This window comes from Nerophis lumbriciformis, linkage group LG08 (genome assembly GCF_033978685.3).
Source record: "Nerophis lumbriciformis linkage group LG08, RoL_Nlum_v2.1, whole genome shotgun sequence".
NCBI classification, from domain to species: Eukaryota; Metazoa; Chordata; class Actinopteri; order Syngnathiformes; family Syngnathidae; genus Nerophis; species Nerophis lumbriciformis.
The window spans coordinates 39678496-39693734 of NC_084555.2; the positions used below are offsets into that span (position 1 = coordinate 39678496).

General features: G+C 39.0%; 2 protein-coding genes across 2 annotated transcripts in view; one reads left to right on the top strand and one right to left on the bottom strand.

Moving 5' to 3' along the window:
* Positions 1 to 6010, top strand: part of ccdc197 (coiled-coil domain containing 197) — a 29249-nt gene extending 23239 nt beyond the window's left edge. Inside the window, exons 5-11 of the mRNA XM_061968916.2 lie at positions 1560 to 1736; positions 1819 to 1976; positions 3918 to 4000; positions 4073 to 4245; positions 4315 to 4425; positions 5497 to 5613; positions 5687 to 6010. Coding sequence (XP_061824900.2) covers positions 1560 to 1736; positions 1819 to 1976; positions 3918 to 4000; positions 4073 to 4245; positions 4315 to 4425; positions 5497 to 5613; positions 5687 to 5872 — 1005 coding nt within the window. The 3' untranslated portion in view covers positions 5873 to 6010. The remainder of the gene's footprint in view (positions 1 to 1559; positions 1737 to 1818; positions 1977 to 3917; positions 4001 to 4072; positions 4246 to 4314; positions 4426 to 5496; positions 5614 to 5686) is intronic.
* Positions 6011 to 6291: 281 nt separating this feature from the next.
* ddx24 (DEAD (Asp-Glu-Ala-Asp) box helicase 24) lies at positions 6292 to 14615 on the bottom strand. The gene is made up of 8 exons (XM_061968915.2): positions 13587 to 14615; positions 12705 to 13127; positions 12400 to 12553; positions 11513 to 12019; positions 10215 to 10290; positions 8212 to 8400; positions 8002 to 8131; positions 6292 to 7927 (listed from the first exon to the last, which is right to left on the bottom strand). The coding sequence occupies exons 1-8, from the start codon at positions 14368 to 14370 to the stop codon at positions 7653 to 7655; spliced, it is 2538 nt and encodes an 845-aa protein (XP_061824899.1). The 5' UTR covers positions 14371 to 14615; the 3' UTR covers positions 6292 to 7652.
* Between the last annotated feature and the right edge of the window lie 624 nt (positions 14616 to 15239).

The window sequence follows — 15239 nt, forward strand, 5'->3', positions numbered from 1 at the left end:
ACAGTTAAAACAGCAAAGACTCTTTGCTTGCAATATCACAGTTACCCTCAAGGGACAACAATGAGTTAATAGAGATCAATTATATTTTTGCAAATATTTGATCGAGTGAAATAATGTTAACATTAAATGCCTACTGAAACCCACTACTACCGATTACGCAGTCTGATAGTTTATATATCAATGATGAAATCTTGACATTGCAACACATGCCAATACGGCCGGTTAGCTTACTAAAGTGCAATTTTAAATTTTGCGCGAAATATCCTGCTGAAAACGTCTCGGTATGATGACGTCGGCGCGTGACGTCACGGATTGTAGAGGACATTTTGGGACAGCATGGTGGCCAGCTATTAAGTCGTCTGTTTTCATCGCAAAATTCCACAGTATTCTGGACATCTGTGTTGGTGAATCTTTTGCAATTTGTTCAATGAACAATGGAGACAGCAAAGAAGAAAGCTGTAGGTGGGAAGCGGTGTATTGCGGGCGGCTGCAGCAACACAAACACAGCCGGTGTTTCATTGTTTACATTCCCGAAAGATGACAGTCAAGCTTTACCATTGGCCTGTGGAGAACTGGGACAACAGAGACTCTTACCAGGAGGACTTTGAGTTGGATGCGCAGACGCGGTACCGTGAGTACGCATGCAGCTGCGGCTTCCAAACATTTGATCGCTTGCCCGTAAGTGCGTGCCGCTATGTGCATGGCACGTACGTAACTTTGGGGACTTTGAGGAAATATATGTGCTGTATGAACTTTGGGGAGGTAAACGGTACTTTGGGCTGTGGGATTGAGTGTGTTGTGCAGGTGTTTGAGTTGTATTGGCGGGTTATATGGACGGGAGGGGGGAGGTGTTTGTTATGCAGGATTAATTTGTGGCATATTAAATATAAGCTTGGTTGTGTTGTGGCTAATAGAGTATATATATATGTCTTGTGTTTATTTACTGTTTTAGTCATTCCCAGCTGAATATCAGGTCCCACCCGCCTCTCACAGCATCTTCCCTATCTGAATCGCTCCCACTGCCCTCTAGTCCTTCACTCTCACTTTCCTCATCCACGAATCTTTCATCCTCGCTCAAATTAATGGGGAAATCGTCGCTTTCTCGGTCCGCCCCGTTTTAAAACAAGTTTTTGGGATCTTTAGAAGACCCTGGCCTGAAGACCAGAGGCTGTGCCCAGAAGAGTAGGGGCATAACATATCAGTGATATACTGAGGGGCCCCACCATGCAACACACAGACTGTCAGGACTAAAATCTTAAACTCTACGCGGAATTTAACTGGAAGCCAATGAAGACTGGATAGAACAAGGGTGATATGGGCTTAACACAGATTATAATGCAGCAGAACCTATCAACACTCCAAATCAGTTTACTCTAGTGTTTATGTATTTATTAACCCATTATTCTATTTATTTATTTGTCATTATTAGAATATAGTCCTATATTCAAATGTTTCCCCATTTCTTTGGCCCCAGGTTGCAGCCCTTTTGTCTCAATTGCCTGGCATGCTTAAAAATATTGAAGTTCATCCTTCATGTTTTTGAATGGTTGGCTGTGCAGGATCCTAGCAGGATCCTTAAAGCTGGAGTGAACACGCTACAAAAGACTCTGGTTCTGAAGAAACAAGCAGAGCTGGAAGAGGTGAACAACCTTCTTGCCCTCAAAAGAGATGAATTCAAGAGAAATGTGGAGGCTCTGTCTAAGAGAAGGACTGAATTGGAAACCAAACACCAGGAGGTCAATGCAACATCCTTCAACGTTACTGTAAACAAAACAAAAAATCCAGCACATCGTTTTTTAAACTGCCTTTCCCCAACAGACTAAAGAAAAAGCGATGAAATTTGTGGAATTTGTGAATGCAAATGAAGCAAAGCGCAGCCGAGCCTTGCAGGAGTACAAAGCTGTGTGGGAACAAAACTTGGTGAAGCAGAAGGAGACGGAGGAGCTGACAAAGCAGCTGCAGCAACTTCAAGCCAGGTGAGACGTTTTGTACTAATAAGATCGACCGATTATCAGCGCCGATAGCTGCCATTTTGATGTCTATCAATATCGACTGCTTTTTATCGGTATTGGCCAATATTTTTTTTTTTACAACTACAACAAAACTACATCTGCAGACACTAGATACACTATTTACAAATATCATACCAGTATAAATATAAAATAATATAAATGTATATATAAAATAGTGAAGAATTAAGTTAGAAGTAATAATCAGTGTTTTTTTTCTGCAAACTGCGCTGCCGTGCTCAAACTGCAACCCCAAAGGAGGGCTTTTCAGTAGGGATGTCCGATAATGGCTTTTTGCCGATATCCGATATTCCGATATTGTCCAACTCTTTAATTACAGATACCGTTATCAACCGATACCGATATCAACCGATATATACAGTCGTGGAATTAACACATTATTATGCCTAATTTGGACAACCAGGTATGGTGAAGATAAGGTACTTTTAAAAAAAATTAATAAAATAAAATAAGATAAATAAATTAAAAACATTTTCTTGAATAAAAAAGAAAGTAAAACAATATACAAACAGTTACATAGAAACAAGTAAATAGTGAAAATTAGTAAAATTAACTGTTAAAGGTTAGTACTATTAGTGGACCAGCAGCACACACAATCATGTGTGCTTACGGACTGTATCCCTGCAGACTGTATTGTTATATAATGTAGGAACCAGAATATTAATAACAGAAAGAAACAACCCTTTTGTGTGAATGATGGTAAATGAGTCGAGGAAGTTTTTTTGGGTTGGTGCACTAATTGTAAGTGTATCTTGTGTTTTTTATGTTGATTTGATAAAATAAACAAAAAAAACGATACCGATAATAAAAAAAAAACGATTCCGATAATTTCCGATATTACATTTTAACGCATTTATCGGCCGATAATATCGGCAGGCCGATATTATCGGACATCTCTACTTTTCAGCATTGAAAAATCATTATGTTTTCAACGTTGATTCAACACATTTTTTTCAACATGGATTCTTGAACCTCAACCAAACCAACTAATCTGACCAAGATCCAACATTGAATCAATGTCTTTTGCTATCTGGGCTTTATACAGTAATAAATAAAGAAGAGCAGTCAGCAGCACATTTCTGTTACATTGAATAAGAAATTGTCAGCCAGCTTGAAAAAGGTCTTACCTATAAGCTACATGCATGATGCCAGAATTAGTTTTATTTCAATGTTTGCCGTATTTAGAAATCGTAAATTTCATATTAATCATACTGTTTAGAAATCATTGATGTTAATTATGTTACAAACTGAGAACAGGAAGTGAACACGTGTTAGCAATTGCTATGAAGTGGAAAAGAGGTAGGATTAAATAAGCTTTGCTTCTTCCTACTCAAACATGTTGTAAAGAAAAATGAAAATTTGTAGAATATGTTATGTATCATATTGAAACTCTATAAATTTTCGAAATAAACTTCAACCTATCAACCAAACAATATCGCAGGGTTCCTCACAAGGAAACCGATGCATAAACTGTTGTAAAATTGATTAGCTTGCAAGTTATTGTAATGTAGAAAAAGCCATATTTTAACCAATTTTCAGGGGATTCCCCATGTTATGAAGTGCAAATGTTGATGCTCCTCTTAGGCACATGTAATAAAGGTGTTTGTGAAATCTCCTGATGCTTTTTTCTGCTAAATTAACCACAACATTAAAACATTACCTCGCTACTGGTACAACATTTCCAAAAAATAATGTTACAAAAACAACCTAGTGCTTTGTCCAGCTGTTTACTGACCTATACTATTTGTGATTTGCTAAATTGGATATTGGCTCCAAATATCTATTATCGGCCTCATTGACTACTAATAATCGGTATCGGCCTTACAATACTCATATTGGTCGATTGCTAATTAAGAAGTCAATTTTCACCCTAGTTTCATTTCACAGGAGGCACATTTTAAAGGACAGGATAACAAAACACAAAATCTATGAGGACTACTTGCTGAAAACATCGGATTATCTCCCAAACAGTACGTAGACTTGTGTGGGTGTGACTGCTGCTATACGCACCAATCACATCACACTTGTGCAACCATCTTTAGACCACCTTGAGAGGGACTCTGACTGCGCGGTCACGCCTGTCATCCAGCGCCACGAGACCCTGTCCGTCACCCACCAGCAGCTGCTGCAGCGTCTGGGCCATGTGGAGGAGGAGGTGGAGCTCCACAGGCGACAACTACACGCCATGAAGCAAGGACACAGCATGCATAAATTGGTCAGACATTTCAAAGGCATATTTACACAAACCTTGACACGTCATATGAACTTCGCTTTTTGCCTTTAGATGGCAAGTAAGGAAATTTATGAACTTCAGAGGCAGTTGGAGAGCCTCAAAGAGAAGAACAAGCAGGAAGAAGACAAACTTTTGATGGAGCAGGGCCAGTCCAGAAAGAAGGTGCTGACACAGTTTATATTCAGATTGGACTCAACTAAGATTGGAGATCAATTAAATGTTATTCCACTATATTTAGATACAATTTTTGACATAATTTTGTTTTTTTATAAATTGAGAGGCGCTTTATTAGGGGTGTCAAACTCGTTTTCATTGAGGGCCACATTGCAGTTATAGTTGCCCTCAGAGGGCTGCTTTTAACAATGAGTAATATATAAATATACATTTATATTTGTAATACAATAACAATATATTTTTTTACATAAGCTGCAAAAAAAATATTTACATTTTACTTTAAAAACTGGCAGCTCAGTCACCAGACTTTTACAATAAAAGCAGTGGGTTTTTACAGGATATAAAAACATTGAATAAAGGGAATGGAATGGATAAACAATACCACAGTTTTTAATGGTAAAATTCAAGCAACAGAGCTGCTAGGTTTTTTTTACCTTAAAATCTTATTGTTTTAATGTTTTTTTTGTTATTTTTTAATGTTTTAGTGTCTTACTGTATATGGAAAAAAAACAGTACCAAAGTTGATTTTACGGTAAAAAACTTGGTCGGCGGAATTTAACCGTAATATCTATTGTCAATTTTACGGTCTACAATTTGATTGATAATTTGTTTTAAAATCATAAGTCAAGCAGATATTTAAGTACAGTATTTATCTTTATTTTAACAAAAACTATTTTTGGAAAACATGATAATGCAATGTTTTGATGATATTGAATTTTAAAAGACCTCAAGCTCAGTGATTAGCATGTCCAGCATATCAAGCTTTTTTTCGTCCTCCGGTTTAAAAAAAAGAAAGTGTAATGGTATATGGTCTTGCTTGTAATATATTTGTTAAACTTTATTTTGAACTTTGATATTATTGTAATACAGTTACAATATGTAATAGTATTCTTTGCCACAAATGTGACATTGAGACATGCCAGTCATGTACTTTTAAAAGCTTTTAGTCATTATTTTAAACATATAGATTATTAAACCTAATTAAATATTCAATGAAGAATTAAATACATAAAGTACTAATGTATGTAAAATGTATTTTGTCTAAATCATGTGTGTCAGGCTGAAGAAGTGGGAAGTTTAATCCTGGCCGTCAACAACCTTGCAGAGCAGTGTTATTTACCGTCCTATGGACCTCTGGAGAGCATGAACGCGTCAACAATGATGGACATGGTGAAGGTAGAGAGGATAGTTTTATTAATAGTTCAACTGATAGTTAAGTTGAGTCCAACTAATCTAACTGGTCCTTCAGGAGTATTTTGCAGACAAGGCCGACACAGAGAAGAGAGCCAGGAGACTGATGATGGAGTGCGGTTCCCAAGCCACCATCAAAACTGCTTTGACGGACAAGAGAGCGAGAGTATCACTGCACAGCTTTGGCAGTAAAAGCCAAATCAAAAGTCCAAGTAAAGTCATCAGGAGCCAGGAATCGTGTTAAGAAGCTACTATCCTTTACTACTACATTAACTACTGTGAATTGTTCGGCACATGTATATTATAATGTTGTATGTTGAGATTAATATGAAAATAAAAGGAGCCAGAACTATGGGGTACTGGGAAGTAACATCTTTACTTCGTCACTAGCCTTTATGTCACAGCTATGCAGGAGGTCGGTTAATAACGATAACATTTATTAAATGAATACAGATTTAACATAGAAAATTAAACCAACCCCAATTGCAATATGGAAACACATTCACATGTCAATAGTTTATTGTATATTATAAATATAAGCAACATTCAAAAACTTAAAATTAAATCCCATGAACTTTTTTGCCCCCGAATTTTATTCGTAAAGTATGCACTCACAGGGACAGTAAAAAAAAAATAAAAAAATCCAGAAATAATGATCAGTGACCGACCAGGAATGGGCTAGGAAAATGTTTGCGGTACAATTTGAAATATCGCTCCCCGTTATTCATTGACATTTTTCATGTGCATCAGAGTGTAACCCTGTCCAGCCATTTTGGAAAATACTATAGTTTATCTAGATGTCATCTTACTGTATGTTGTACAGAGTCACTCTGCAAAGAAAAATAGATAATTTTCCTGCTGCATAATTTGTCTATTTACTGTTTTAATATACTTGGTGTTTGGCAACTATAAGATAGACAGACAAAAAGAAACGGGGATTGTGAGGACAAGATGTACTGTACACATGTGTATGTATGAATGCATGTACAATGTAAGAGGCAGGAGACTGCTCCCTCAGATAAATGCCTGGTACTCTTTGCAGTTGAGCTTAACACCATCAGCCCTTTTATGAAGTGAAGTATTTACAAGTGTCTTCTTTCCTCTTTTAAAAAGGTTGTCATTGAGTCCTGTGAGGGTGGTGCATCAGAGACCTCAGCTCTGCATAGACAATGTGATTAAACACATTTCTTACCTTTAAGGCATCATCTGTCCACACTTATGTAATTATACATAGTAGATATTTTAAAATATATCATTGCCAATTCTAAAACAATGTGACAATTGAAGATTAATGGCTATGATGTCCTAAAGAAACGTTCAAAACACTTGCAAACTGTCAAATGGTATTGCCCTGTCATGCTTACCTACTATTCAGACTGCTAGATGATATGCTGATCCCATATTTTAACATTTCTCAACAATATTTATTCTTGTCAGACGGTATTTGAAGTGCCTTGGTCAAAGTTAAGCATTGATGCTGGAATTTATGACAGATTAAAAATTGTTTTAGTAAATCCTACTGTGAACACAATGTTTTGTGTATTTGTAGATTTAAAGCCAATAATCTGCATTGGAAGAAAAAACACTTTACAGACATTTTTACATATAATGTACACTGTAACTCTGCTCATTTGTTGAAGAAAAACTAAATGATCAAACTTACAACTCCCACGTCTGTAGATGCCAGATAGTTCCTTCCAAAGCTTTATTTAAGGTGTGTAGAGAAGCCTGTAGCAACACAAAAAGTGACTGACCGCCTCTTGAATGTGGAGCAAACAAGTAAAAGCAATGACAGATTATCGCGAAGACTCTCAGAACAAATATTAGTTATAGCAGTACTGAAAAGTGGACCTTTTGGTTTTGTCTTGAGACCTTACAACTAAGTTAAGAGTATCTGCTAGCATTCACTGTAGAAAAAGGACATTCTTTATTTAAAATATAATTAATTAAAATTGCAATGTAACTTGATTCCAAAACACACTGTCAATTTTGATCAACCTGATTCTATGTATCCACTAAAGTGTTCACTGCCTTTCTTTTTGCTGCTGCTTTTTTTTGCACTGCGGTGGACCGCCAATCTTTTTTTTCTTATTCTGCTCAGCTGAAACCCTTGAGATGGCGCTTTTCTCCCCTACGACAGACACTTTATCCAGGCACAGGCGTCCCATCTGAGTGGGGTACTTGGTCTTTGTCACGCTCCTGAACACGGGCTGCGAGATTAGATGCTTCAGGTGTTTTTTCATGCCTTTCACCATCTTCTTTTCACCACTGGTATCCTCCTCGTCCCTGCCGTTACCTCCTGTACACACCATGCCCAGTTTGCTGCATTTGATTGCTTCTAAACTGATTTACTGTGTCTGTTCTGGGTCTTACCAAGTAAGAGGTCTTCATCAAGGACAATGTCCATGGCCTCTGCTGTTTGTCTTAGCCAGGAGTTGTGGTGCTTTTTCCTGCCGTTGAAGAACTCAATCTTTTCTATCTGTCTGGCCAATTCAACACGCTCCTGTTGTGAGAGTCACACACATATAATAAATGTATAAGCCTAAAGGACAAATAATAAAATAATGAAGTTAGAGCACTCGCTTTGATGGCCTCCATGCAGTGGCTCTCTGTGGGAAAAACAGGAAACTCCTCGTCCTTGGAGAGGTTCTTGTAAATTTTTTTGAAGTTGATTAGGTCTTCTGGACCAATGAGGAGTAAACTCAGACCCTCCTTTGTAGCTCTCGCCGTTCTGCCGCTGCGGTGGACATATGTCTCAGAAGTGCGGGGAACCTGGAGGTGGAATGAGGTACAGCAACTTTTAGCAGTAGCTACCGGTACATTAAGGGCTAGATTGACAAAGCGTGTGCAATCTACAAAATAGTGTGTACTATTAGTGAGCGTGTTGCGTCCAATTTACTAACAGTGCGCACACAATTGAAAAGTTGTGCAGACTGTCTTATTCAAATGAGGATTTTGCGTCTACTATACGGGGCATCACTACGGAAAGACTCATTTACTGTACATTATGTTATCATGTACCTGTAGCGTGTTGATATGTTTTTAAAAATGCAGGAGACATTTACTACTTTTTATGGGCATTTAGACACAGTCCGAAGTGCATCTACAATGAAACCCTTTTTTTTAACTGCCAAAGGTTGGAGAGAGGCTGCATTTACTCTGCTCATGATGCAAAATAATGCATTTTTAAAGTTTTTTTCCATTTAAAAAGATATTTTAAATTATACATACATTATATGTGAAAAAATTTTACGTCATTACAAAAAAACTAAATGACATCAAAACTATCAATTGAATTTGCTTGAATAAGCCACTTTTAAAATGATAAAATTATGTTGCTGAATACTAGGGATGTAAAGGTTTAAAATCTCACGGTATGACATTATCACAGTATTAAGGCCAAGGCACAATATTATTGTCCAAAAAAAGCTTGGTGTGTAAAATCAAGTGTCAGATGTTAAGGATAAACACACTTACTGTAATTGAACACAAACATGTTAAAATGTTCTATCCATCCATCCATCCATTTTCTACCGCTTATTCCCTTTTGGGGTCGCGGGGGGCGCTGGAGCCTATCTCAGCTACAATGTTCTAATCATATTTAATACTTCAAACAAGTATTTCCTACTGCAAATAATTGTTCAGGAACATCTACTATTTCAAGCAAAAATTTTAAATAATAACTTACAGTTGATGTCTTTAAAGTAACAATTTAATCATCCAGTGTAACAAGTATTATTGAGAACACTTTGAAACTGAAATATAGCAGTATTTATAATGCCTTTACATCCCTACTAAATAGACAATGTTTAATATTTTTTATTTCCAAAATGTTGACACACAGGACGAAGGATTCTGTCTGTCCATCGCCTGTCTGTGCAGTGCGAGCACTGATTCTGCAACCGTGTGTGGAACTATCTGTTTGCATATCTTTCTAAATAAAATGCAAATTAGTGCATGCAAAACAATGATTAGTGCTGATTAATCACAATGCGCATGCTAAATAATTATGTTAGCATCTACCGTATTTTTCGGAGTATAAGTCGCACCGAAGTATAAGTCGCACCTGCCGAAAATGCATAATAAAGAAGGAAAAAAACATATATAAGTTGCACTGGAGCCCGGCCAAACTATGAAAAAAACTGCGACTTATAGTCCGAAAAATAAGGTACTCCTTACAGTGTTGTAGGCATTTTGATGACAAGAATATAAAAACAGACGGAAAATGAATTGCACACCTTATTCTGCTCACTTAACAGACGCAATCCACTGTGCACACGTTTAGTAGATCAACTCTGTGTGTGCTATTAGGTTTGCCCGTGTTTTAGTAAATGCAAACCTTTAGTAAATCAGGCCCTTAAGAGTATTTTTCTGGGGACTCACTTTATGGCTGTTTGGCAAGCAAACTTAATAAGTGTTCTTCTGAGAGCTCAAAAACTACAAAAACAAGCATCAACCATCTCCAACTCTATCCATTGAAAAAAAAAAAAAAACAGCCTCCAGATATCAAATGCAAATCTGCGGTGAATTTATTAACAAATAAATCAAATGAACTTATTTAGAAAAAAAAAAAAAAGAGTGGTCACCTGGTAATGAATGACATGTTGGACATCGGGAATATCCAGTCCTCTTGCCGCCACATCAGTCGTCAGTAAAACACAACTGTGGACAAAACCATGAAGGTAAATGTACAGACCAATAGTATAAAAGTCGAGGCTTTTGCTAAAAACTAGCGCCAACCCACAATGTGGGATACAAGACCTGGAAAATGTCACGTGAAAAACCCAAGTGCATTAAAATATTTTTAAAGGGTAAATGCAGTTGATACGACAAAATAACAATTTTGGGATTTTTTTTTTTTAACCTCGTACAACATATGTACAAACATATCGTGACACTAAGCAAATGTACACATTGCTATGATGTAAATTTATGGTACCTTGTAAAACTATTTTTAATATTTTATAATTGTTTAATAAATATATTTACAATTATTTAATTAGTGATTAATATTTTCTATATTAAAAATGTTGCCGGTCAATATTTAATAGTTACGTTTTTTTTGAATGACCACATTAACCTGATAAGATGGCATTTGAAAGTAAAAAACTTTGAAAGTAATGAGTCATCTTATAGCCCTGCGATGAGGTGGCGACTTGTCCAGGGTGTACCCCGCCTTCCGCCCGATTGTAGCTGAGATAGGCTCCAGCGCCCCCCGCGACCCCAAAGGGAATAAGCGGTAGAAAATGGATGGATGGATGGATGGAGTCATCTTATATTTGGAAGTGAAATCATTCACAAAAAACAGCAGGTGGCGCCATATCGCACTCAAAGGTTTGGTACATTTGCAAACCTGGGAGCTAAGAAATATATTCTTTGTCTTTGTATTTTTTTCTAGAATTTTTGTAAAAGGGGTTGTCTTGTATTCAGGATCATCTAATATTCAGGTCAATACAGTATTTACAACACGAATGAACATGAACACAATTGTGAACACAACAATAAACACTTGCTGGTGTGTTGTAAGCCAGTACAGTCTCAAACTGTGGTACTGGTACACGGGCTCATCTAGTGGTATACCAAATAATACCTTGATTAAAGTGCAGTGTTTTATTTTCCAACATTCAAACATAGTGTTAATGTTCAAACTGTGTAATGTTAGAGTGGCCAAAAATATTAAATACTCTTGATAAATAAAACCTCTGCCTTGTTTTTAATGAATGCATGGGCCGACTACGCCACTGTATTTTAATGTTGGTCATTATGGTGATACTTGAAGAGCCAAGTGTTTTTTGAAGTGGTACTCAATGATACACGTTTGAGAACCACTGTTCTAAGCGATAAAAGGGTAGCTCAGAGAAGACAAACTAGCAGAAAGCCTTACTTCTCCCTCTCAGCAAACCTTTCCAGGTTTTTCAGGCGCTGCTTCTGGTGCATGTTGGCGTGCAGCGGCAGCGGCGTGCAGTCCAAGATGACCAGCAGCGAGGTGAGCCGCTTGATGCAATCGATGCTGTTGGAGAAGACCATGGTGCGACCGGGATACTGCAACAAGAAATAGTAGAGGAAGAAGTCCTTGTCCTCTTTTTGGCAGTGGATCTGGGCCTCGGTCAAGGTCTGCACAGTGGCCTGCTTCCTGGAGAGGTCAATCACTTTGGGCTTGGACTTGATCCCAACTTTCTCCATGAGGAGGGCAACCTTGTCCATCTGCTGCACCTTCTTCTTCTGCAACAGGCGTGTAGGCAGGCTGTGAGCCATGGTGAGCGTGGCAGAGAACACAAAGTTTTGCCTTTTGGGATTAAAGTGAGTTGTGTTGAGCATCTCGAGGAGAGACTCTAACTCTTGAAAGTGACCTCGTTCTACCATGCGGTCTGCTTCGTCAATCACCAGGTTCCTAAAAGACAGACCCACACCAAATCATTATCTCCACAACATTATCTCACATTGGAGGGACGGCGTGGCGCAGTGGGAGAATGGCCGTGCGCGACCCGAGGGTCCCTGGTTCAATCCCCACCTAGTACCAACCTCGTCATGTCCGTTGTGTCCTGAGCAAGACACTTCACCCTTGCTCCTGATGGGTGCTGGTTAGCGCCTTGCATGGCAGCTCCCTCCATCAGTGTGTGAATGTGTGTGTGAATGGGTAAATGTGGAAGTAGTGTCAAAGCGCTTTGAGTACCTTGAAGGTAGAAAAGCGCTATACAAGTACAACCCATTTATCATTTATAACACACATGTACCCTCTGTTGCGTGTACAGAACAATAAGGGTGACTCACCTGAGCTGCCTGAGGTTGAGAAGATGCGGATGTCTCTCCTTGATCATGTCCCACAGGCGACCTGGAGTGGCGATGACGATTTCCGGCCTGAGATTCAATATCTTTCTCTGCTTTGGCTGTGCCATCCCACCCACTAGAATGGCTGTCTTGATGTCTGTGTAAAAGCAACATTTGTATCCTCTGTGCAGCACTATTCCGCTCAATAATATACTGGCAATGAAATAGGAGTCGAGAACATTCCCATTTAAGGATGTTAATTTGGTGAATTCCCCAATGCAAACCATGTGAGTGTACAAAGGACTCACCAGAGAACTTTGCCACAGCATCAATGTGGTGTTTCACTTGGACTGCCAACTCCCTGGTGGGGGTGAGGACCAGCCCGAGCAGAGGCCGACCCTGACCATCAGCACTGTTTTTCTCACCCGCTTCAGCAGCGTTGCCTTCAAAATCTAAAACCACATCTTCAATGACCTTTACGCATCCCAGCCTCCCATCTTCATCACTGTGCTTATCGACAATGGTGTCTTCCTCAGCAGGTTCATCCTGCTCCGTTAGACTTCCTTCATTTTGGTCCTGCACAGGTAACTCTTCAGAACTCCCTTCATTGGCTTTAGGGGGCTCTAGACTGTTTGACTCAATGTGTTCTTCTGCAGGTTTTCTAAAGCTGTTCTTCCACTCCATGATGTTGTGGATCATGGGAATTCCAAAAGCTAACGTTTTGCCACTTCCTGAAATAAGACCATAACTATTAGTGTAAAATCTGATCAGTTTCTCATACATTCATTCATTTGTGGCAGTCCATTGTTTTGTTTTCAGATTAGGTGTGTTTGCCCTTGCAGAAAAAACCCATTGTGTGACTATGTAGCGACCCTGCCAAATTCTCAGCCCACCCTTAGCTGGAACCCAAGAAACATAAAAAATCTAATGTTTTTTAATATACATAAAGCACTGCACGAGCATGAAACCAACACCCGCAAGCGTTAAATAAGGTTAAAAACATGAGGCATACTTCTTATGACACTAACAGAAAAGCTCAGTTTAACCCATCCACCATAGCCAATTATGTCAACTAAGACGATGCACAATTTAGTGCCCTTTCGGGCCAACCCAATTCTAAAGACACATTCCGATCTTGTGGTAAAGAGTGTATATTGAGCAACAATAAAACTAAATTAAACATATCTTACCCGTCTCAGCAGCTCCTAGTATATCCATTCGGTCTCTGATGGCTGAAGGCAGCGCCAAGGCTTGAATTGGGGTCGGTGAGGTGAAACCGAGGCTGCTGAGGGCCTTCAGCACAACTGGGGGAACAAAGAGGTCTTTCCATGCACTCATGTCTGTGTTTTCCACATGAAAACCAGAAAGTGCAGCATTTGTCCAGTTTTTGAACTGCTTTTTAGGCTTTATTGCTACACCTTGGCTTGATTGGTCGGTGTTTTTTTTTTCTTGTGTGCCCCTTCCAGCATCATTCTGCTTCTTTTTCTTCTTTCTTTCAGTCTTTTTCTTCAGTTTTGGTTGTTCTGCGCTGAAAGAGTCCTGTTTTTCATCTGCATCCATCTGTGTCACCTCCACCGTGATGATCTCATCTCGAGTTAAGTCATTTGCAGTAGTTTTCTTCTTCTTTTTAGCTGGTACGGATGTCTTTTCGGACTGCTTGCTGTCCACATCTCCCTTCTCGACTCCAGTCGACTTTCTTTTTTTGGCTTTTTTCTTAACTCGTATGCAGTCGTCCTGTGCATTTGTTGGAGCACTTTCGGAGTTCACTAAACTATAACTGCTCAGCTCCTCGAAACAAACCAGACCCTTCAGGTCCTCCTCGGAGAAAAGTCCGGGCTCTAACTCGATCGCCTTCCATTGACCATTAATTTGAATGCTCCGTTTCCGAGACTTTGCCGGGGGGAAACCCTTTTGCTTCTTTTCCGTGTTCTTTGTCTTCATTTCCAGACAATTTAGTTTGAATAAACAAGGCATAAAGTTTAGCTAACCCAAATCCTTCCGTGTTTAGCTAGCAACGTGTGGTAGCAATTCTCTCACTAAAAAAATAGCTTCCTCGCACATTTATTTGCTCGTCTCACTCTTGACAGATGAAACGACTATCATTAGCAAAATTACCTTTCAGAAATGCGTTCAGTTGCAATAGGAATTAAATTATTTTCAGTTTTGACAACAGCCGCACACAACACGAGGGGCCGCCATTGTAGGTCACGTGGGTTGAAAAAACTTTATCTGCAGTGTATCTGTGACAGCTGACTTTTATTTAAAGGGCCAGTGTTGTTGTCTGGCTCGCTCAGGGGTCGGCTTTTGATTGATTGATTGAAACTTTTATTAGTAGATTGCACAGTTCAGTACATATTCCGTACAATTGACCACTAAATGGTAACACCCGAATACGTTTTTCAACTTGTTTAAGTCGGTGTCCACGTAAATCAGACCTGGGTATTCTACGGCCGCGGGCCACATCCGGCTCTTTGTGCGTCCCTGTCCGGCCCCCGTGAGGCCAATCATAAATTACAAAATACATTAAAAAAAAGTATCTATGTCGAGTGTGCAATACAACGGTGCTGCTTTTGTTTTGAAAAGCGTTATTTGTATTACTTCCGTGTGGACGTATGCTCGTGCGCGATTGTGAGTGAATGTGAACAGCGGCAATCAAAAATTACAAAAAAAAACAAACAAAAAAACATCTATGTCGTGCGTGCAATACAACCGTGCTGCTTTTATTTTGAAAATTGTTATTTATGGAAGTATGTCCGGGTGTAACCTGTGAGTGAAGGTGCACAGCGACAAGTGATGCCCAGTTACCACCGAGATGTCAGTGCACGCTAAAAAAAGAAAAGTTG